General features: G+C 40.1%; 1 protein-coding gene and 1 pseudogene across 1 annotated transcript; one reads left to right on the top strand and one right to left on the bottom strand.

Moving 5' to 3' along the window:
* Positions 1 to 1,508: 1,508 nt before the first annotated feature.
* Positions 1,509 to 12,659, top strand: LOC148696995 (uncharacterized). The gene is made up of 4 exons (XM_088693421.1): positions 1,509 to 1,826; positions 3,273 to 3,585; positions 11,869 to 11,970; positions 12,361 to 12,659. Exons 1-4 carry the CDS (start codon positions 1,509 to 1,511, stop codon positions 12,657 to 12,659), a joined length of 1,032 nt encoding a protein of 343 aa, XP_088549547.1.
* Positions 12,660 to 14,860: 2,201 nt separating this feature from the next.
* On the bottom strand, positions 14,861 to 15,448 carry LOC148696996 (uncharacterized; annotated as a pseudogene).
* Positions 15,449 to 24,726: the final 9,278 nt, after the last annotated feature.

The following is a 24,726-nucleotide window of genomic DNA, read 5'->3' on the forward strand; positions in this document are numbered from 1 at the left end:
AGCTTCTCCTTCAATATTTCTATGAGGGCCTTCTTCCCATTGAAAGGCAAATGCTCGATGCTTCGGCGGGAGGTGCATTGGTGGACAAAACTCCTATGTCGGCCAAGACCCTAATTGCAAACCGTGCTCTAAATGCACAACAATATGAAGGACTTGGGCAAAGGGACCCCCCACGGCAACACTTGAATGAGGTAAGTTCTCAATCCGATATTCAATCTCAGATAGCTAATCTTACTTCTATTGTGTCTCAGATGGCCGAAGGAATGAAGATACAAGGACCGATTGTATGTGGTGTATGTTCTATCCAAGGACACCCTTCAGAAAAATGCCCTCAATTGATTGAGAATGGGGGATGGGAGAGTGCAAATGCCATGGGATTTCCGAGCCACAATCAACCAAGGAATGATCCATATTCCAACACATACAATCCGGGTTGGAGAGACCATCCAAACTTCAAGTGGAGGGAACCTCAACAACCTCAACAACAAGGAGGCTTTAGACAACAACCCCCGGGGTTCTACACCAAGCCATTCGGCCCCAATCCAAACCAAGCACAACCTGCCCAAAACAATCAAGGTACGTCGTTGGGCAATGAAACACTTCTTAAATTACTTACCAATTTGTCTCAGGGGCAAGAGGATCAAACCAAAGCCATGCAAAACCAAGACAAAAGGGTGGATCACTTGGAGAAACAAATTGGGCAGATTGCGGAATTTGTAGGACAATTCCGAGACAAAGGCAAGCTCCCTAGCTCAACCGTTGTCAATCCAAGGGGAGGATTCGAATCTGCCAAGGCAATCATGTTGAGAAGTGGTAAGGAGGTCGAAACCACCCCAAGCACGTCCAAAACAAGTCAAGAAGAGGACGTGTTGCTGCAAGAAGAGGAGGAACAAGGAATAAAGGCCACGGCAAGGGTGAAAGAATCTTTGCCGCAGCCCCCTATTGTGCCAAAACCGTCCAATATGCCTAAGGTAAGTCCAAATTCGACTTTGTCAAGTTCCATTCCACTAAACGTGCCCTTTCCTAGCAGGTTTAGGCAATCAAAGAAGGAGGAGAGTGAAAAGGACATTTTGGAAACCTTTAGGAAAGTTCAAGTTAACATTCCGCTCCTTGATGCAATCAAGCAAGTCCCTAAGTATGCCAAGTTCTTAAAAGAGCTTTGCACAACGAGGAAGAGGATTTCAAACAAGGAGGTGGTCCAGGTAAGTGAAAATGTCTCTGCTGTGTTACAAAGGAAATTACCCCCTAAATGCAAAGATCCGGGTAGTTTTACAATTCCGTGCGTTATTGGTAATACTAAGTTTGAACAATGCATGTTAGACTTAGGGGCTTCGATTAATGTTATGCCATACTCTATTTATGCATCTATGAACTTAGGTGAGCTTAAAAATGATGGTGTGATAATTCAATTAGCCGATCGTTCTAATGCATATCCAAAGGGTGTTTTGGAAGATGTTTTGGTACAGGTTGATAACTTGATTTTTCCAGCGGATTTCTACGTGCTTGACATGGAGGATTCACCCCATTCCACCCCATTACCGATTCTATTAGGGAGGCCCTTCATGAAAACAGCCCGCACCAAGATAGATGTGTTTAAAGGAACTTTAACGATGGAATTTGATGGGGAAGTCATTGATTTCAATCTTTCTGAAAGTATTAAATTTCCTAAGGACAATCATTCTTGCTTTTCTATTGATATAATTGATGATTTGGCGCAGGAATTTCTCGATTCTTTGGAGAGGGATACACTTGAAACAACAATTGCACAAGGAATTGGGCAAAAATCTGGTTTTGCCGTGCCTAGAAGTGAAGATGAGGCCGAGATGGTTGCTGCACTTGAGTCATTGCCACAACACTTTGGTAAGCCTCCAAAACCGAGTCCAATTCCTGTTTCGACTAACAAGTTGTTACCTTCAGTGATTCAGGCACCCATTCTTGAGCTTAAACCATTGCCGGATCATTTGAAGTATGTCTATTTGGGAGACAATGAGACGTTGCCTGTCATAGTTTCCTTATCCCTCACAGCAATGGAGGAGGAGAAATTGATTCGGGTGTTGAAAGAGCACAAGACGGCCATAGGATGGACCTTGGCCGACATAAAGGGTATTAGTCCTACAACTTGCATGCATCGCATACTTTTAGAGGAGGGGGCTAAACCAACCAGAGAGGCTCAACGCCGGCTCAACCCTCCAATGATGGAAGTTGTGAAAAAGGAGATTATCAAGCTTTTAGATTGTGGGGTGATCTATCCTATCTCGGATAGCCGTTGGGTTTCACCGGTTCAAGTTGTGCCAAAGAAATCCGGAGTGACTGTGGTGAAGAATGAAGAAGATGAACTTGTGCCTACACGCATTCAAACCGGTTGGAGGGTGTGCATTGACTATAGAAAGCTAAATGCCGCAACAAGGAAAGATCACTTCCCTTTGCCATTCATTGATCAAATGCTTGAAAGGTTAGCCGGTCATTCTTTTTATTGCTTTCTTGATGGTTATTCGGGTTATAATCAAATTGTCATAACGCCGGATGATCAAGAAAAGACCACCTTTACTTGTCCATTTGGTACTTTTGCATATCGTCGTATGCCATTTGGTTTATGCAATGCACCGGCCACTTTCCAACGATGCATGGTAAGTATCTTCTCTGATTATGTTGAAAAGATAATTGAAGTATTTATGGACGATTTTAGTGTGTTTGGAGACTCATTTGATGCTTGTTTGCATAATCTCACTTTAATCTTGAAAAGATGCATGGAAACTAACCTTGTTTTGAATTGGGAAAAATGTCATTTTATGGTTAAACAAGGTATAGTTTTGGGTCATATCATCTCTGAAAAAGGAATTGAAGTTGATAAGTCTAAAATAGATCTTGTACGTCACTTACCCTCTCCTACGTCGGTTAGAGAGGTCCGTTCTTTTCTTGGCCATGCAGGATTCTATCGACGATTTATCAAGGACTTTTCCAAGATTGCACAACCCCTATGCCGCCTACTCCAAAAGGATGTGTCTTTTGAGTTCAACGAGGCGTGTGAGAAGGCATTCAAGCATCTAAAAGACTTACTCACCACGGCACCCATCATAACTCCCCCGGATTGGTCCATTCCCTTTGAATTGATGTGTGATGCATCGGATTATGCACTTGGGGCTGTTTTGGGTCAAAGGAAAAATAAACAGTCACATGTTATTTATTATGCTTCACGCACTTTAAATGATGCTCAATTGAATTATTCTACAACCGAAAAAGAACTCTTGGCGGTTGTATTTGCTTTAGATAAGTTTAGATCATATCTTCTTGGTACTAAAGTAATTGTTTTCACTGACCATGCAGCCTTGAAGTTTCTTCTCACCAAAAAGGAGGCTAAGCCAAGACTCATTCGTTGGATGCTCCTACTTCAAGAGTTCGATCTTGAAATCCGAGACAAGAAAGGGTGTGAAAACGTGGTGGCTGACCACCTAAGTAGAATGGTGCGTGAGGAAGAGTCCACCCCCATTTTAGAAACGTTTCCGGATGAGCAACTTCTGTCCATTGAGGTAAGAACCCCTTGGTATGCCGATTTGGTCAATTTCTTGGTGTCTAAGCAAGTTCCTAGTACCCTAAACAAGTTCCAACGTGATAAACTTGTTCATGATGCACGTTTTTATGTTTGGGATGATCCATATTTATGGAAATTCTGCCCAGATCAGATTGTGCGTAGATGTGTGCCCGAATCTGAATTTAATTCCATTCTTACATTCTGCCATACTTATGCATGTGGGGGACATTTTGGCACCCAAAGGACAGCCCTAAAGGTGTTACAATCTGGATTTTATTGGCCTAATCTCTTTAAAGATGCTAAAATGTTTTGTTTAACATGCGATAAGTGTCAAAGAACAGGTAACATAGGGCCTAAGGACCAAATGCCACAACAATCTCTCTCATTTGTGGAAATTTTTGATGTGTGGGGTATTGATTTCATGGGCCCCTTCCCTCCATCTTTTGGTTTCACTTATATCTTGCTAGCTGTCGATTATGTTTCCAAATGGGTGGAAGCCAAAGCCACCCGTACTAACGATTCTAAGGTTGTTGCAGATTTTGTGAAATCTAATATTTTTGCTAGGTTTGGGATGCCACGAGTTTTAATTAGTGATGGGGGTTCTCACTTTCGTAACCGCACCATTGAAGCTTTGCTCAAGAAGTACAACGTTACTCATAAGGTTTCCACACCTTATCACCCTCAAACCAATGGGCAAGCGGAGGTTTCAAATAGGGAGATCAAACAAGTCCTAGAGAAAACCGTGGGACCCTCAAGAAGAGATTGGAGTTTGCGCTTGGACGATGCATTGTGGGCCTATCGTACGGCTTACAAAACTCCCCTTGGCATGTCACCTTTTCGGCTTATATATGGTAAGCCATGTCATTTGCCCGTTGAGTTAGAGCACAAGGCACATTGGGCTGTGAAAACCTTCAATTTGGACATAGACGCTGCTGGAGTTCATAGGAAGCTCCAATTAGATGAACTTGAGGAGATTAGGAACGAGGCTTACGAGAATGCTCGCATCTACAAGGACAAGACGAAGGCTTATCATGATAAGATGCTTCGTACCAAAACGTTCTCCAAGGGGCAGAAAGTGTTGCTTTTTGATTCAAGACTTCGGTTATTCCCTGGTAAGTTACGTTCTAAATGGATTGGACCTCTTGTTGTTACTAATGTTTTTCCTCATGGTGCAGTCCAAGTCCAAAGCTTAAAAAGTGGCCACGAGTTCAAGGTGAACGGACATAGATTGAAGCCATACTATGAGAACTTTGTGGAGCATGTCGTGGAGGAGACCCCACTCCATGCCGTGGGCTCTAATGGAGCATGAACGTGTCTTCGTCCGGCTGCAAGACGTTAAAGAAAGCGCTACTTGGGAGGCAACCCATGCAATTCAACAAAGGAAGCTCAAGGAATCACTCCAATTCCAGATTTGCGTTCCTAAACCCTTCACTTTGTTGTTTATTTCGAATCTGCCTATTTAGTTGTTTTACTTGCTGTTTGTGTGTTTCTTTGTGTTTTGTGTGATTTTATGCTTGAAACATTGAGGACAATGTTTGATTTAAGTGTGGGGGGGTAACTAAGTGTTTTTTATGCAAATTCATGGGATTTTATCACCCTTTACTTATAGACTTGTTCCTTGCTGTTTTTAAGTGTTTTTAAGCAGTTTTGGTGTGTTTTAGTGTGTTTTGAAGTAAAAATCCGAAAATCACATAAAAATTTGAAAAATTTGTTTTAAAAACCCAAAAAGAGTTGTTTTCAAAGTGTTTTTGTGTGTTTGTTTTTGTTTTAGGGTACCTTCCAACACAATGATGAGGATTCGGTTTGTAATTACATGGCTGTTAAAGAGAGTGATTAACATGGATGAAAGTTTGATTTACTCTTTGTGTATGCTTGGTTGTGGTTATAACTTATGACTTCACATGCAATCATAAAAAAATAAAAAAAAAAAAAAAAAAAAAAAAAAAATCAGTTTTTGTAACATGCTTGAAGGAAGGAACTCAAATTAACGCTACAACCTTGTGAGACTTGAGCCTAAACGTTTATTTGGAGAGTTAGAATCTGTGCATTTTTGTTTTCTAAGTCGTTGCATGATCTCATTATTCTTTGCTTGGTTACTACTTAGAGGCGTTTCATCATTTAGTTCCAAATGCTAGAACTCATGCCCATTTCATTCAAAGCATGTTATTGATTTGCATAACACAGATTCAAGATGAAGTTGTGTAGTGACCACCACCTTAGCCATATTGCCGTGTATCCCATGTCATTTTATGTTTAAGTTAACCCACATTATCCTCACCTAGCCTAGATTAGGACCATCCACACCCTTGTTCTTAAAGCTTAGTAAAGCATGATTCAAATTGAATTTCTTTCGATTTATGTTGGCAGAAAACAAGTGTGGGGGAAGTGTTCTTGTGTGAGAATTTGTGTGCCATAGGCACGGCATGAAAGAAAAGAAAAAGAAAAAAAAAAAAAGGCGTGAAAAGTATGAAAAAGAGTTGAAAAGTTGTGAAAAAGAATTCCAAAGTATTGTTTGTTGAAGTAAGGGTCCAAAACAATGAATTCGGCCCTAAGGAGTTGTCTAAGTCTTCCCCTTGTGTTTTAAAGTTAATTTCTGCAATCTAAATGAATTCTAAGTCTTAAGTACACTACTTTGCTTACTATTACTTGAAGAACGCTTGTTCTCCTTATCTTTTCTTTGTTAACCACTACCCCAAGCCCCGTTACAACCCTTGACTTCATTCTTGAGTGTTATGTGTTTCAATTTGTGGAGTTTGAATTTGGTATGAGCATATGGTCATTGGTTCTCGCATCTAAGTAGTAGCATTCCATTCATGAGATCATTTCTAAACATGCTTATTAACTCCATAAATTGCGTTCTTTGTTATACGTATATGTGAGCATTCGTTTTCATATTTACATCAATCTTCTCACATATAACTAGTATAGGGTGTGTAGTTAGAAAATCTGAGTGAAAATTGAGTGCATATCTTGTAAGGATTGAGCAAATTCTCTAAGGCATGTTACTACATTCAAAACATTCTTTTAATCGATTAATTGTGAACTAGTAAGTGGTGTCTATGATTAAGTATGTTTTCAATTGTAAAGATGACTCAAATCTGTGGGGATGATGATTTTTAACTTGTCATGTACCATTGGAAATCCCTGAGGTGAACGTTGGAAGGTTTAGGTTATGTTTTGTTTCTTTGTTTTGCTCGAGGACTAGCAAAAGCTAAGTGTGGGGGAATTTGATAGAAGCATATTTATGCGCCTTAGTTAGCTAGTTCTTATGCATTTATGTTGTGTTTTCTTACTTAATTTAGTGTTTAAAGTCATTTTCGTGTGTTTATAGGTTCATATGGCTAAGGATGCAAAAGGATGCCTTTCGGAGCCTTTTGGAGCAAATTAGAGATTGGAATGGATTGCATATGCTTAAAGCCAAGTAGATGGACGAAATTGAAGACCAAAGGAATGAAAATGAAGAACAAAGAGTTCACATTCATCACCAACACAACCATGCATCCACACTTTCTTTCTCCATCATTGCCGTGCAAAACACCATCATTGCAGCCACATGCACTTGTTCCCCTTTCATCATTCCCTTTATTCTTTCATCATTCCATCCACTCATTCATCAAACCACTCCCATCCATTTCATCATTGCAAACATTCAAACAAACACCACACAATGCCGTGGCTCCTATCCCATTTCCAGATTTCCCCTTTGCATTTCCCCTTCATAAATCAGCCACATGCACTTTAATCATTCAATCACACCAACACACATTCAATCTCCAACCTTTCACATGCATTCCATCTTTTAATTTAATCACATGCACATTCACCTTGCCTTTGCAGAAAATCCACTTCATAACACATGCATCTTGGCAGATTTCACATGCACTCATGCACATTCACCTTAATCATTCACATAGCTTTAATCCACATGCATTTCCACCTAGATTTCCACCTCACAACCACCAGAAATCAACCAAAACCGTGCATTCCCTTTCATTTCTGTCAAAGCACATGCATTTCCACCCTTTAATCACATGCACAAACAGCCACATGCATCTCCCATCACCATTTCAGCTTTCCACCTAATTCCTAGTCATCATGTTCCCCCCATTTCACCTATAAATAAGCATGCATTGCAGCCACAAACTACACACTCTTCCATTTCAGAAAACCATCTCTCATACACATTCATTCACGCCAGAAATTCCTTCTCTCTCTCTAGCACTACCATACTTCACCATTCTTCATATTTTCTGCCCAAAAACACTCCTTGCCTTCCCCTACATCCATCCCTACCCTAAACACATCATTCTACATCATCCATAACCCCCAAAACTCACCAAAACCCCTTGTGCCGCAGCAACTAGAGGAGAAGAGGCCTAAACGTTCATACAATTCAAGATTGAGTTGTTGGAATTTTTAGGTGTACTTCGATTCTTGTTTTCAATGTTTACTTTGTTATTACTCTCTAAGTTTGTTGTAATCATGAGTGGCTAAACCCCTAATTAGTTAGGGGAAAGTTTGAAGCCATGAACATGTTTGAAATATGAATTGATTTCTTCCAATTGTGATTTGTTAATTTGTGATTGCAATTCAATTATCATGTTTATTAAAGACTTGTTTTTGTATGTTGATTAGGGATGCATACTTAGTCTTCATGCATAAACTCGATGCTAGTTTATAAACGAGTTTCACCTAATCGTCACAAGTTTATAAACATGAGTAGTGAAGGTTGCTAGTCACAACCGCGTTAATTGAATTCTTGGCAAAAGTATCATGCATTCATAGTTACAATTGCCTCGTCAACACTTATAATTTTCATAGAGCATAATGATCTCTCATTGTATCTCTTCTATGCATTCATGTTGAGAACCATTGGAGAATGATTTGAATTGTCGCATGCATCATCCAATTCAATAACATAAGGAAAATTTGAGAGTTAATTAGTGCATCACGGTTAACTTGGGGTGTTGAGCATCATAGATAATGAAAAGCAATTGGAGAATCGATTCATATATAAATGTGTCATGTGTGGAGAATGGACCTCTAACTAATCCATCCATCATCTTGTTTCTCAAATCCGTTTATACAATCTGCCTAGTTTATTAACTTGTTTTATTTAATTTAACTTCGTCAAAACCTTAATCCCCCTTTACTTTAATGTCCAATTTAGTTAGAAATCAATTTAGTTTGTGCTTTTAAGTGTTTTGATTCATTTTATTTCCCAATTTCGTCCAGATTCACCAAAGTGCTCAAAACTGCCCAGAAAGTGATTTTAAGGCAGTTTTGAGTGTTTTGGGTGATGTTTGAGTCTTTTGGTTTGTTTTAATGTTTTAAGTGTTTAGTTTTACATTCTTTGAGTTAGTTTAGTGTTTTATATTGTGTTTTTACGTTCTTGAGTCAAGTTATTACTTAATTTCGTCCAAATTTGTGTTTGTGCTCAAATCTGCCCAGAAAGTGGTTTTTAGGCAGATTTGAGTGTGTTTGTGTTGTTTTGAGTCTTTTGAGTCAATTTCACATTGATTAGCATCCCTAGTTAATCCCCGGTCTAGAACGATCCCTATTTGCTCATTTACTACAATTGTCATCCATAGGGTTAATTTGTGTGTTTAACTATTTTCGCATCATTGATCTCATTATTTCTTTGCTTGATTGTTACTTAGAATGCTTTTTCATCATTTTAGTTCTAAATACTTGAACTCATGCCTGTTTCAATGAAAGCATAAAATTGATTGCATAACAAATAACAAGATGAAGGTGTTTAGTTACCACCATAGCCAAAAAGCCTTATCCCTTGCATATGTATTGTAGGTTTAACCCTTTTGAGCCTTATTTAGCCTATTTTCATTGTTAGCCTGCATTATCCCTACCTAGCCTAGTATAGAAATATCCATACCCTTGTTCTTAAAGAATATTGGAGCATGACTTATGGGGAATTCCTTCTGATCTACGATTTGCAGAAAAACAAGTATGGGGGAAGAATTTGTTCTTTTGAATCCAATGAAGTAGCGCGTATGTTTCAAAGAAAAAAAAAAAAAAAAAAGAAAAAAATTCGTTCAAGAAGAAAAAAAAAAAAAAGAAAAAGAAAAACAAAAAGGTTGAAAAGAAGAGTACACAAATGTTGGTTGTTGAAAAGGGTCCAAAAATGTGAATTTGACCCTAAAGTTGTACGAATTTCCCCTTTGTGTTTAATGTTGGGTGCTGTACTCAAAAGTTGAATTCTAAGTGTTGATTTCATTACTTTGCCATGGTTGACAGAATAATGGTTGACAATGGAAGTGCAGTCAACCTACTTCAACTCTCAGTCATTCAAAAGATGGGCCAGGAAAGCACAATCATACGCCGAGTGGAGGTGCTTACTGGATTCAATAGGCACACCTCGACTACCATCAATCACATCACACTTGACATGAAAACACCATTAGTTGTCTCAAAGCAGAAGTTCACAATAGTAAGCAACCCATCTCCCTATAATGGGATTCTTGGGAGACCTTAGTTGATCAAGCTCGATGTCGTCACTTCCGTCAAGTATCAAAAGATCTGATTTTGCATCCCAGGATGAGGAGTCGAAGATATTAGATCTGACTAGGCCGCATCTCGACGATGCATTGTACAAGTGTTGAATGAATCAAAGAAGAAGACCTTTATCGTTATAAAGGCTATCGAGGTCCAAGAGGATGAAGAAGCTACCAAATAGTAATTACAGCAAGTGGGTCAAGAAGATGACGCCCAAGCATGTGAGATAGGATGGAAACCTAAAGAGGATGTCGAAGACATCATTCTTGACCCCCAGCAGCCCAAAAAGATGGCTAGAATCAGTTCGCGTCTAAGCCCAGCTGAGAAGGAAGAACTCATGACTTTCCTTAGGGAAAACTGAGATATCTTTGCATGGTCACCTTCTGACATGCCCGACATCGATCCCGAGATAGCTTGCCACTAGCTGCATGTCGACCCCGCTGCCAAGCCAGTGATCCAAAAGAGAAGACATTTTGCATTCGAGAGAGTAGCAATCATCGAGGCAGAAATTGACAAGCTACTGGAGGCCAGATTCATAGAAAGGGTAGCACACTCAGCATGGCTTGTTAACGTTGTGCTAGTCGTGAAGAAAAAGAAGGGTAAATGGAGGGTTTGCGCAGACTACACCAACCTCAACAAAGCATGCCTAAAAGATCCTTATCCAGTTCCCTGAATTGATCTACTAGTAGATTCAACTTTAGGGAACCAACTACTTAGCTTCTTGGACGCATATTCTGGTTACAACCAAATAGCCATGTACGAGCTCGACAAGGAGAAACCGCATTTGTGATCGAGCGAGGAACCTACTACTATAAAGTCATGCCCTTTAGCCTAAAAAACACGGGAGCCACGTACCAAAGGTTAGTAAACATGATGTTCAAGAAGCAAATTGGGGTAACCATGGAAGTCTACATCGATGACATCATGGTGAAGGGCAAGCAGCGGTCATACCACATCGACAACCTGGCGGAAACTTGCAACATCATCAGAAAGTACAAGATGAAGCTCAACCCCACCAAATGCACATTCAGAGTATCTTCAGGCACATTTTTAGGGTACCTAGTAACCCAACAAAGAATTAAAGCACATCCCAAGCAAATTCGAGCGATCCTAGAGATAAAATCTCCCAATACCTTGAAGGACATCCAAAGCTTAACCGGACGAGCAGCTGCCCTCAACTGTTTTCTTTCGTAGTCCATCGATCGCTGCAAGCCCTTTTTCAAGGCCATCAAAAGGGTACACCGAGACAGATGGGATGAAGAGTGCGAAAGAGCTTTCCAAAACCAGAAGAAGTATCTTACATCACCTCCCTTACTATCTAAGTTGGAAGTAGTGGAATACTTATACATCTACCTGGCAGTCGTCGAAGTAGTAGTGAGCTTTGCCTTCATACGAGAAGAGTTAGGGCCCTAACTACCGGTATTCTACACTTCTAAAGCTCTTCTCGATGAGGAAACAAGATATTCGAAGATCGAAAAATTAATTTTGGCATTAGTTATTGCGGCTCGGAAGCTTATACAGTCATCGTCATGACTCAGTATCTTCTACAATCAATCCTATATGGTCCGGACGCTTCTCAATGAGTAATGAAGTAGGCATTGAAACTTGGCCAATAAGGTTTAGTTTCCAACCCTGCACAATGATAAAATCCTAAGCCTTAGCAGACTTTATAGAAGAATTCACACCTAGCCTAGGTGACACAATAGAGTGGCTCAACGACGCCCCGAAAGCAGCCGAGCATACCTTGGCCATGCTTGCTTCATCCGATGGAGACTTTTGGCATTTGCATGTTGACGACGCATCTAATTACAAATGTTTGGGAACAGGCGTGGTCATCGTCATCCCAGATGGTTCAATACTCGAGCAAGCGATCACTCTAGGCTTCAAAGCCTCCAACAACAAAGCAAAGTACAAGGTCCTACTAGCAGGTCTCTGAATGGCAAAAGACTTGGCGATGAAGAAGCTCGCAATTCATTCCGATTCCTAGCTAATCATCAGCTAAACTACTGGGAGTAAACGACAAAACATCCGAGGATGACGCAATACCTAGAAAAGGTAAACGAGCAGCTTAAGGCATTTCAGATTTACACTTCCTAATTGGTAAAGTTCTATTATAGACTACCTAGTTAATGGCACATTCCCCACGGAAAGGTTGGAGTCTAGAAAGCTCCAAATAAAGGCAGCACGCTACTACATGTGGAATGAAATTCTCATCTGAAGATCCTACACCAGACCACATCTCCGTTACTTAGCGCCTCTCGATGACGTGAAGGTTCTAAGCTCAATCCATGAAGTCGTTTGTGGAAACTATTCCGGAGGTCGATCCTTAGCACAGAAGGCTAACACAGGTTACTACTGGCCTACCATGCACCAAAATGCTAAAGAGTTAGTACAAAAGTATGACCGCTGCCAACCCTACAAGCTGATACCAGCACTGCATGCCAGCAAGCTACACCTGCAGACGAGTCTTTGGTCATTCATGCAATGGGCAATCGACCTGGTAGAACCTGCGACTCCTGCTACTGGGGGCAGAGGCATGATGATCATGGTAACCGACTACTTCACTAAATGGGTAGAAACAGAGCCCATGACAACCACGACTCAGACAGACATATAACGCTTCATATAGAAGAACATCTTTTGCCGATTTGGCATCCCTCAATCCATCATCATAGACAACAGCCCATAATTTATAGGCAAAGATTTGGCAAAGTTCTTCCAAAAGTATGGCATCAAGCAGCACATGTCCACGCCGAGATATCTTCAAGGCAATGGGCAGGCCGAAGCATCCAACAAGATGATCTTCAACTGCCTTAAGAAATCCCTCACTGACAAGAAGGGAAAATGGCTAGATGATTTCCCCGAATGTCTATTAGCATATCGCACCACCAAAAGACGAGCAACCGGTGAGATTCATTTCTCTTTGGCATTTGGTTCGGAAGCAATGATTCCTCCCAACATTATTGTGCTAAGCATCAGTACTCTACAACCAAACATTGAGCAAAACAGTAAGGAGATGGCCACAAGTTTAGATCTGGCAGAGGAGAAGCGTGAGTAAACCATCACTCGCATCGCAGACTTCCAGCAGCAGCTCCTCTCCAATTACAATAAAAGGGCCAAAATCTGGCAATTTTAACCAAGAGATCTAGTCTTAAGGAAAGCCTTCATCATTGCCCATAGAGAAGGCTTTAAAAAGATGGATCTCATCTGGGAAGGTCTATACAATATCAGCAGAGATCGAGAAGCAATGGAACGCCTACAACCTAAGGAAGTACCATGTGTGACCTCCCACTATATCAAGACTCGAAGACCCAAGTAGCTCAACAGGCACCACCTCGTAAGCCGAGGACTATCTAGTTGTTATGAAGTCTTTACAGTTAAGTTATTCGTACGTTTCACTTGTTTTTCAATGAGGAATTCAGAAGTAATTTACAACTTGGCTCGACTACATGTCTACAACAACTTATCTCTCATGCACTTCAAAAGGAGATCGCACCCTTCCTAGGGACTCACTGCAGGAATTTCACCTCCTGAGGGATGAACCATACTTTCCAATGGGAGAGGGTACACTAATTCCCTGACACCCACATGGGTTTATTATCCAAAGTGGGAGGACAAACTCTACACTCTGAATATCCAGACGTAGATGAGCTGGGTTGCCTTAGTATAACTAGATGCACGATGGCTTGTGCTGGGATTCCTAGAAGTAGCCACAATGGTTTTTTTCAAGGCTTAGCTAATTGAAGGATTTTGGGTCTCTTGGCCTAATCTGCGGAGAACCAGGCCCTAGAGACAGAGGGGGCACATTACGCAGTACGCCCTATGGATGGCTACCCCAGAAACCTAAAGCTGCTACCGAATGCATTAAGGTAGCCTATAGTTTTCGGAAGACGGTCTACGGGTTGCCCTTCGAGCAGTAAAGCCACGCTAGACTTATACAACTGCATATTCTTGTGAAAGGTTAAACAAGCTAGCGTGCATATACGAAGCTTTATCCACTGCCGACATGCTACGTAGTCGATAAGCTTCACCATTGCCGAGCGCAGAACAACCTGCACCAAGTCCTAAAGTGTTGTGATACTTGCTACGCAACCTACAAAATTGGAGAAAGCCAATGTTAACAGCCTAGTGGTTACGCGGACATGTCTGTTTCTGTAAGTAAGGCATCCGGCTGCCAACCCTATGGCTAGTAACTTTGCAAAAGTTCTACACCAACTCTTACGGCTGTGTATTTCACGTAGGCCTGTTTGCTAATAGAAAAGCAGCACGCCTACCACTGGTCAATAAAGTCTAAAGGTTAGGGCATGAACAAAAGAAACGAAGATGGAGAAAAGCGAAGAAAACAAGTTTATTAAATTTTCCAGCAAAATTGATAAACAACTAGCAAAGATCGAAGGAGTTTAAACAAAACAAAAGCAACAAGGAAAACAAAGAAAATCCTAAAGGCTGCTTAGAAGACTACTCTTCAGCAGCTTGGATATCCCACAACTACTCAGTCGCCACACCTTCAGCAGCAGTGACGCCATTAGTAGCAGCACCATCCGACGCTTCGCCCCCAGCTGCCCTAGCGTGGGCACCAACCTCTCCGACTACTTTGCCAATGGAAGACTCAAAAGTAAAGGCGAGAAGGTCTTCCAGAGAAATAAAGAAAGTTTCGAAGGCTTTACTAGAAAACTCAAGGTTGGATGACCGCCCAAAGAGATAAACTACAAAACCCAGCTTGTAGAAGTCGACTTAATTCTGAGTAAGCGAAGCCTCGAACCCAGCCTTCTCATCCTTCAACTGCTCATTATTCTCGAGCATACAAGTATGAACCCACTACAGCTCATCCATTTCTTTCTTCAGATTGTCATTGATCTTCAAGGCACCTTAGAGTTCCAACACTTGAGGCTCAAGTCTATCAATAACTTTCTTGAAGTGGATCACTTGGTTGTAAGCACCGATTAGTTCTTCATCCTTTGCATAAGCAGCGGAGTGGAATTCAGAGATGGTACACTCAAGATCTTGAATCTAAGGTATATAACACTCAATCTCCTTCTCTGCACTTTCATACTTTACTTGGATCGCGTCAAGCCTAGTCTTCAAATCCATGATCTCTTGATGAGCGGTCTCAAGTTGCAGAGAAGTGGGGGCATAGATATTAGACCCCTTCAAAGCCGCAAGCTCAGATTCCAATTTCTTGACTTTCTGGGATGAGGAGTAAGCTTCAGCTGCCACAGTTCTTGCCACTTCCTTGGTAGCCTTAGTATCCTCTTGATCAAGAAGCATAGACTCGGCTACCAAAATCACCGTTTTCTGCATCATGGCCAGCAGAGCAATCATCCTATACCCAATCGTATGCTTCACGAAGGAACTTGGGTCAACAACCCCTTTGACGTCATTAACAAACTTGGCATATACATCCATGTCCTCACGCATATTTGGTTTCAAAAGCGTACAAATCTCAGCAACTTCCCCAGAAACAGACTTGGTGATTGGCTGCACAAGCAATCTCCTTCTTCTCAGCAAACGAGTTGGTCTCGATAGCAGTGGGAAAGAGTTTTGGTGCCACTTTAGCAGGCAGGGGCACCTTGTCACTCTTCATAGTAGCAAGCCTCTACAAAGGTGAACCAAACTTAGCCCCAGACGGACGTTTTGGCATAAACTTCGGCATTGGAGGCATAGAGGAACTTCTATGCTGGGCAATCCTATCAGTAATCGAACTAGTAGCCTTTGGAACGGTAGACACCACCGGTATAGATCTAGCAGCCTCCTCTTTCTCACTATGTGAAGAAGTCAAGTCAATCATAAGCTTAGGAGCATCCAATGAACCCTCGCGAGTAGCGGAATAAGTCTTCGACTTCTTCTCAGCAGGCATCTCTTGAACAGTCGGTGAACCCCCATGAGTAACGGAAGAAGTCTTCGGTTTCTTTTCAATAGGCATCTCCTAAGCAGGTGAAGAATGCCTCTTTTTCCCACCTTCATTTGTAGCAGGTTTCACCACAGTGATAAGATGAAGTAACGCCCCAGGCTTGATTTGTTTTATCTCCTCTATCGGGGGCAGCCCACTTTTTTCCCTACGAAGAGGACTAAGCAGCCAATGCCACTCACGGTACTCGGAGGGGATACCTAGAACAACATGCCCTTTCTTCATGTCCGGAGAAGTCTTAGGAGTTGAGCCAAATTCCAAATATACAAAAGCAGTACGAGATAGTCAGAAAATTAAAGAGCAACTTAGCATAAATACAAAGCAGCCGAGAGATTAAGCAGCTTACTTACCGGATATAAAGACCGTTGGAACACGCAGCTTGGACGAAGAACCAGACTCCCATTCTCCACTTATCTCCAAAGTCGATTTGGCCCAGTCATGATCTTTTTTGCACGAATTATCAAAAAGTTTATGGCGAGATTGCAGCTGCCCAACTCCCTCGACGTGGCCTATGTAAAAAAAGTATCAAAATTCATTGACGGTTAAATCTAAGTCAAAGAATTGGTTAAGATTGTGGAATCCCACAATCACATAGACCGCATTCGAAGAACATTAAGCGGGGGCGCATCTCATGGAGCAAAGCACTTCTTGGAAAAACTGAAGGAAAAGTTTTGTCCTAGCTAAGAACATGTGAGAACATTTGAATAGATAAGCAAACTAATAACACTTTAAAGTAGGCATGCATTCAAAAACAATTCTAAAACCCATGACTTTCAAAGCCTAGTGAATGGTGAAACACAAGACTCTTTAACAACATTAAAGAGAAGAAAGGATTTTGAGATTCATTACCCTTGAAGCTCATCCTTGTTTACACAAGGGATTCACCCAAGTGGACAGCATTCAAGTCACCTCCTAGCTCCTTGAATCTTCCTTGTGATTTTTCTAAAGGTACCAAAGGTTTGGTACATCTAAGTCTCCACACCAAAGATGTAGTCTGAAGAGAAGATGGATGACTCAGAGAGATTTTGATGCTAGTAAAATACTCCCTAAGTGGCCGGCCTCTATAGAGAAAAAGAGAGAAAAGGTTTCTCTTCTTTGCCTCAAGAAAACCCCTATTGAGAGAATAGCTATAAAGTTGCCTTTATAGCACCTCAGATGTGAGTGGAAAACTTGCAATTAACCCAAGTTTGCTACCACTCAATAGGCCTTGTGGACCAAAAACCCTTTTGGGCCTTGAAACCCAAAACCAACTTAAAAGCCCAATACGAACCTTTCGTAAGATTAATTAACTAATTAATTAATCTGGACCCATTCTTAATTAAACTATATAATTGTTTTTCCATCTCATTTATATTTCTTCACTTTCATCCTTACTCGGTGTATGATCCATTAGGTTCCAATTAGTGAGGCAGTGGGCGATTGTTAATCTTAATGATCGATTGTGAATTGAAACTACATTTCAATTCTCCCTTGGATGAAGATTAGTGTTTGCTAATCCTCAGGGCTTCCACAAACCATGAGTGACACCTAGCAGTATGTCATGGCTAGCTAAGCTAAGAAGAAGTGGTTGGAGAACCTATCCAGTTACAATTACAATGCAATACGGTCATTCTCTAATACAATACTCTTAATCACATTGTTTGAGTGATAGTTTGTTTCACGTCTACGATCCAATGTGATACTTCTCTATATGATTCAATTGAATATGATTTGGAACAAACTTCCTAAGTCATATTCGTATGCTTTGGCCAAAGACTCCCGAATCATATCTCAGAGTATTTTCGCTCCACCACGGAAGGTTAGAGATCCCTTGTTGTGCATTCATATGCCTACTTGACTAGATAGCTTAACTCCAACAATGTCGTGGACATTCTCGATGGAATGCCTTTGACATGATCAAAGATCAAGGACCTTACCATTAGACATCTATGATGCCTCAGGTCAAATGACTACTTTGCATATTGCAACTTATGAGTTATTACATGACATGTATGTTCGAACTCTCTTTTGATCGTTGTTCAGTGTACTCGATTATCATTTCGAGCACCTATGTATTTATCTTAGTGTCGAACACTAAATGACTTAAGACAAGTCATACTCACGCTTGATTTAATATAACACATACTAACCTTAGCGGATTGTCAATGCCCAATTGGCAATCCTATGGCTAGGAACGTTTTAAGAATGAACATAAGAGAAAGGTCTCGTTAATCTAACTTACTCAGATTACTTCTCTTAGATTAAATACATTCCTTGGATTCCCTTATTGCTTAAAGACATAATATAATAAATAGTGATTCACAATAAGGTTTGCCCTTCATTAAACATATAATAGTTTAACACAATAAGTATTCCAAAAGCTATTACATCAAATGAGTGGCTTTGTGGGCATACTTCCAATAATCTCCCACTTGCACTCAAAGCCACCTTCCCATGTATCTAATACCTATCTTTTCCATGTGGCGGTCAAGTTTAATTTGAGACATTGGCTTCATCAATGGATCTACTACTACGTTATCGGCTGAGGCAACCTTGAGGATGTTGAATTTCCTTCCGGAAGCATATCATCTATTGATATTGAAGCGTCTGTCAAAATGCTTGTTCTTTTGATGAGCCTTGGGTTACTTAGCTTGAGCTATCGCCCTACTATTATCACAGTACACAGTTACTGGTGATGTAATGGTTGGAACGACTCCAAGTTTAGTAATGAACTTCTTCATCCAGAACGCTTATTTGTCGGCTTCAGCTGCAGCAACATATTCAGCCTCAGTCGTGGAATCAACAATTACATCTTATTTCTTGCTTTTCTAGCTGATAACCTCACCATTCAGAGTGAATCCATATCCGGAGTTGGAACTTCTATCATCGACGTTAGATTGGAAATCTACGTTTTTATAGGCTTCCACTTGCAACTCTGTCGCTCCTGTATAAACGAGGAACATGTCCCTAGTTCTTCTTAAGTACTTAAGGATCGTCTTGATAGTTGCCCAGTCTTCTGATCCTGGGTTAGATTGATATCGACTAGTAATGCTCACAACATATGCGATATCAAGCCTTGTGCATATCATGGCATACATGAGACTTCTTATGGCGGAAGCATAAGGAATCCTACTCATCTGCCATATCTCTTCAGGAATTTTTGGTCCTATGGATTTAGAAAGGTGAATTCCATGTCTCACAAGAAGAAGACTTTTCTTCGATTGTTCCATTTGGAACTGACTTAGCACCTTATCTATGTACATAAATTGGGATAATCCAATTAACTTTTTAGATTTATCATGATAAAGCTTTATCCCCAATACATAAGATGCATCTCCCAAATCTTTCATATGAAAGGGTTTTGGATAACCATACTTTTATAGAAGAAAGTACTGCAGTGTCATTCCCAAATAGTAGTATGTCATCTACATATAACACTAGGAATACAACTGCATCCCCAACAACCTTTTGATAAAAATAATTTTCATCTTCGTTTTGAGTAAAACCAAACGATTTGATTTCAGTGTCAAAATGAATATTCCAGCTCATAGAGGCTTGCTTAAGTCCACAAATGGACCTTAGAAGCTTGCATACCTTAGTCTTTTCAGACTTGGACACGAAACCTTAAAGTTGAGTCATATAGAGCTCTTCCTCTAGGTAGCCATTCATAAAAGCCTTCTTCATGTCCATTTGCCATATCTCATAATCATGGTATGCAGCTATAGCAAGCAAAATCCGAATGGACTTAATCATGACTACAGAAGAGAAGGTTTCTTGTTAGTCAATCCCTTCTCGTTACCTGTAACCCTTAGCTACTAGTCTAGCCATATAAGTATCCACGTTCCCATCAGCGCCTATCTTCCTCTTGAATACCCGTTTGTTTCCAACAGGTACTATACCTTCTAGAGGGTCTACAAGAGTCTATACTTGATTTTGATACATGGAATCCATCTCGGATTTCGTGGCCTCTTGCCATCTCTTTGAATCAATGTTGGATTGCTTCAGTGTAATCTATAGGGTCCTCCTTTTTGTCATTGTCACCAAGAAGGGGCAATTCCCCGAAGTCATTATCCAAGCCATACCTATTAGGTGGCTTACTGACCAGTTCAGATCTACGTAGAGCTAGGGATTTAGGAACATGGTTGTCCGTCTGTTGAATGCTTGTTTGTGGTTCATTAGGAATTTCCTTTAATTCTATTGTTTTCTTTCTACTTCCATTGAGAACGAATTCGTCCTCAAGGAACATAGCAGTCTTAGCGACAAAGACTTTCTGGTCGTTAGGGTGATAGAATTCGTATCCCAAAGCTTATTTGGAATACCCCACAAAATAGCACTTAACAGACCTTGCTTCAAGCTTGCCTACTTCAAGCCTTTTTACGTAAGTTGGACAACCCCAAATCTTAATATAATTAAGATTTGTTCTTTTGCCATGCCATATCTCATATGGCGTTTATGGAACTGACTTGGAAGGCACTCTATTTAGCAAATAAGCTTCTGTTTGTAGTGCATACCCCCAGAATGAAACTAGTAGGTCAGTGGAACTCATCATAGAACGAACCATGTTCATCAAGGTTCTATTTCTCTGTTCAGTAACTCCGTTATGTTAAGGAGTTCCTGGTGGAGTCCACTATGATAGTATTCTACACTCTTTGAGGTGGTCTAGGAATTCATTACTCAGATATTCATCCCTTCGATTCGATCTTAAGGTCTTTATCTGTATCCCAGTTTGGTTCTCCACTTCATTCTTGAACTCTTTGAACATTTCAAAGGACTTTGACTTGTACTTCATAAGATACACATAGCCAAACTGAAAGTGATCATCGGTGAATGTGATACAGTAGGAGAATCTTCCTTGTGTTGCAGTGGACATAGGTCCACATACATCTGTGTGGATTAACCCTAGTAGTTCTTTGGCTCGCTCTCTGTTCCCAATGAATGGAGATTTAGACATCTTTCCTAGCAAACAAGATTCACAAGCACCTATTTGGTCATTACCTAAGAGCAGCTCCAGCGTGTGCTAGAGCTCGAGGGATAGGCCCGCGTACAACGTGTGCTAGCAAGGGAGCCGGAGCAGGCCCGAGGGAAAGGCCCAACATGAGTTACTAGCCCGAGAGCCCGAAGGCAACGTGACAGAAGGCTGACGTCAAGGCAATGTCAACCATAATATAAAATTATAAAAGTATAAAATATTAATAAAAAATATAAAAGATTAATAAAAAAATGTATAAAAAAAAAATGTAAAATCCAGCAAGCTTCGAACTCAACGGTTCTCGTCGGAGTTTGTCGCCGAGGCTGATGATACACCCACAGAAAAATGGGAGAGATCCAGTCCCTCCTCCGTCTCAGCTGCCGCTGCACCCCACTCCGCCTTCGCCCCCACGCACTAGCGATCCTTCTCCTTCCACTCGCGCGCCCAGATCGCACGATTTGAGATTTGTTTTTAGGGGAAAGAAGGGGGAGATATATATATATATATATATTTTAACTAAGGATTTGGCGATCCTTTACCTACTTAATTGAGGAAAAACTGTGAATTTTTGCACGAATCGGCTATTGATGTTGTCAAAGTCTAAGGCCCTACCTTTGGAGCTCAAGTAAGAGAGAGCTGTTGAGCTTGAAAAAGAAAGAAAGAAAAACACACAGCTTTTGGAATGGTGCGTTGGCACCATGTGAAAAGAAGAAAGAAATAATAATAATAAAATAAAAGGTTTTTGAATGGTGCATTGTCACCATGTGAAAAAAACAAAGGTTTTGGAATGGTGTGTGATGTGAAATATTCTAACACTCAAATTAAAACCCTATGATTGTAGTATATGAAAGTAGGGATCGTTTTAGGCCAGGGATTAGAAGGATGCTAATCTACTCAAATTAAACTCTAAAACACTAAACTAGACTCAAAAACAGAAAACTAGACTCTAATAACTCAAAACAAGCTAAATAGACTCAATACACACAAACTAAGTTAAATTGACTCGAAACAAACTCTAAGAAGTTATTTGGACGAATTTTAGACTAGTAAGACTCAAAACACTAAATTGGACAGATTTGAACACGTTTCTAACTAATTTAACACACTTAATTAAGGGGGAGATTGATTTGGATAAAATTAAAGTAAAAACAAACAGATTTAAAGACTCTAAACAATTTAGCTGAAATTGGGTGAAATATAGGTGAATGGCTAGCTAGAGGGTCCTTCTACACACATGAAACACTTGCATACAAATTGATTTCCAGTTGCTTTTCCAACAAACCATGAACCTCAACACCCCAGATTAACTGTAAACAACACTAATTAACCCTCAGATTTTCCTTAAGTCATTGAATTGGATGGAATACGCATTGGCAGCCAAATTATTCTTCAATAGTTCCCTACATGAACAGCATAATAGAGATACAATCAAAGATCATTAAGCTTTGTGAAAATCATAAGCATTGACAAGGCATTCATAACTATGAACAACATGATACACCTGCCAAGAATTTACTTAACATGATTGTGACTAGCAACCTCCACTACTTATGAATATAAGTTCATAACGATTAGGTGAAACTCCCTTATATTCTAGCATCAAATTCATGCATGCAAACTAAGCAGGCCCTCTTAATCAACACACAAGAATAAGTTCTTAATCAAACAGTTAAGTAAATTGTATTCACGATTTATGAAATCAAAACTAAAAGTAACATATTGCAAATACAATCATGGTTTCAAAGTCTTCTCTAGCTAAAACAAGTTTAGCTCCTCATGTTCGCAAAACAAAGATAATTAAACTTAAACATTGAAAACAAAGATAGAATACACCTAGAAACACTCCAGGTGGCTCCTCCTTCCTTCCTAGCTGCGGCACAATGGGGATTTTCTAATTTTAGGCTCTTGAGGTGTAGTGGATGGTGTGGTGTGAAATTGTGGTAGAGGGTAGTGCTGAATGATGGGTACGGCATCTTGTATTCATAGGGTGAAAGGAAGGCACGGAATTAGGCTAGAGGAATTAGGACTCCAAATCACCAAAGAACAAGGTCGATTTCAATCAGATTCCAGGGAGGACAAGAAATGGTCCTTGCAGCAGATTCTAGAACTTCTAGAAGGGTTACATGCGGCATAAACTTAGGGCACGAAAAATAGGGCTTCTAGAACCTAATATTTAGGTGATTTAATGTGAAAAGGAGTCCTTTTTGTAGCTGGAATTAAGGTAGCAAAAGATTAGGATAGGATAAGATAAGATAAGGTTGGATAAGGTTTGGATAAGATAAGGTTTGTTTAGATAATGTTCCTTCTTTGTAGCTGGTTCCTTATCTTGAATGCTTCCAAATTTGTTTCTCCAGATATTAAGCACATTCCTAGCCTCTTTTGATCTTCAAATTCATCCATCCACCTTGCTCCATACGCAAGCTATCCATTCCATGCCCAAAACTGCTCCAAATAGCTCCAAAATGCACTTTCTTGCCAACTTTGCCATTAGGGCCTACAAACACACGAAAATAGCTTAAAACACTATAATAAATGGAAACTAACTATGTAATTGCAAGAAAACAAGCTAACTAAGTTGCATAAATATGCTCCTACTAGTGTGCTGCACTATGTGAAATAAAAAAATTAAAAAAATTAAAATAAATTTTTTAATAGAAAGTGGTACAACGAGACCGATTAAAAATCCTATCCGAAATTACAAATAAAATTATTTTGCATTATTTAAAAAAAATACTAATAAAACTGCCAAGGCTATTCAGTGTAGGGGTGGAGATGCAAAAGGCAGTTACTGTTCATGAAGGGCAGTTATTGTTCACTAGGTGGATTAAATAGTGAATAGCCCGGGGGGGCCTTAGCAACAGTGGAATGGCTCTAATGAGCTGAAATATCGTCATTCAACATCTTGCGAATCTTATCTTTGTTTACATGTCCAAGTTTAAGATGCCGAAGCTTAACTCGGTTAACTTCGTCTTTAGCCCTTTTGGGTTTTGAGGTATTCCCGCTTTCAATACAGTGCATCCCACTACTTGTCTCTAGGTGAAAATGTCCCTCAATCATATTACCATGAGAGATAATACGACCGTTCAAGTATAAAGTGCAACTTATTTTGTCAAACAATACTAAGTGCCCATCTCGTAAAAGCATAGAGATGGAAATCAAATTCTTTATACATGAAGGAAAATATAAACAATTTTTAAGTTCCAAGACTTCCCCATAGGGTAGTTTAAGCATGTAGGTGCCTACTGCTTTTGCAAAGATTTTAGTACTGTTCCCAACTTAGACAATCATCTCCCCATTGCGCAGTGTCCTACTCCCTGTTAGTCCCTGCAATGAATTGCAGATATGTTGACTAGCACCTAAATCAAATATCCAAGAATTGAAGCTTAATGTAAAAGCACTTTCTATGAAAGAAATAGTCCCTTCAAAAGTTCGTGTCATAAGGCTCGCAATGCGCACCTTGTATTTCTTCTTCCAACGTTCATCCTTTCCTCAATGAAAGCATGTTCCTTTGATTTTCTTGCCTTCTTCTTATGCAACCTTTTCCTTGTGATTGCATTATCACTCCAACTATCCTTTTTGAAACTTTGTTCAAACTTACAGTACATGTCAATCATCTCGGTAAAAGTATGATCGAACCTATTCACTTTATAGTTTACTATAAACTTAGTGAACTCATTCGAGAGAGATGCAAAGAAAAAATCTTGAGCCATTTTCCCATCGATGGAACTTCCTAAACTCTCAAGATCTTGAAAGATCTTTTCCATCTTTTGTCCATATTTTTGGACCGATCTCCCCTTTGCCATTTTGGCATTCAATAGACTACAAACA

This window comes from Pyrus communis, chromosome 5 (assembly GCF_041283825.1).
Source record: "Pyrus communis isolate YQ-2024b chromosome 5, ASM4128382v1, whole genome shotgun sequence".
NCBI lineage: Eukaryota > Viridiplantae > Streptophyta > Magnoliopsida > Rosales > Rosaceae > Pyrus > Pyrus communis.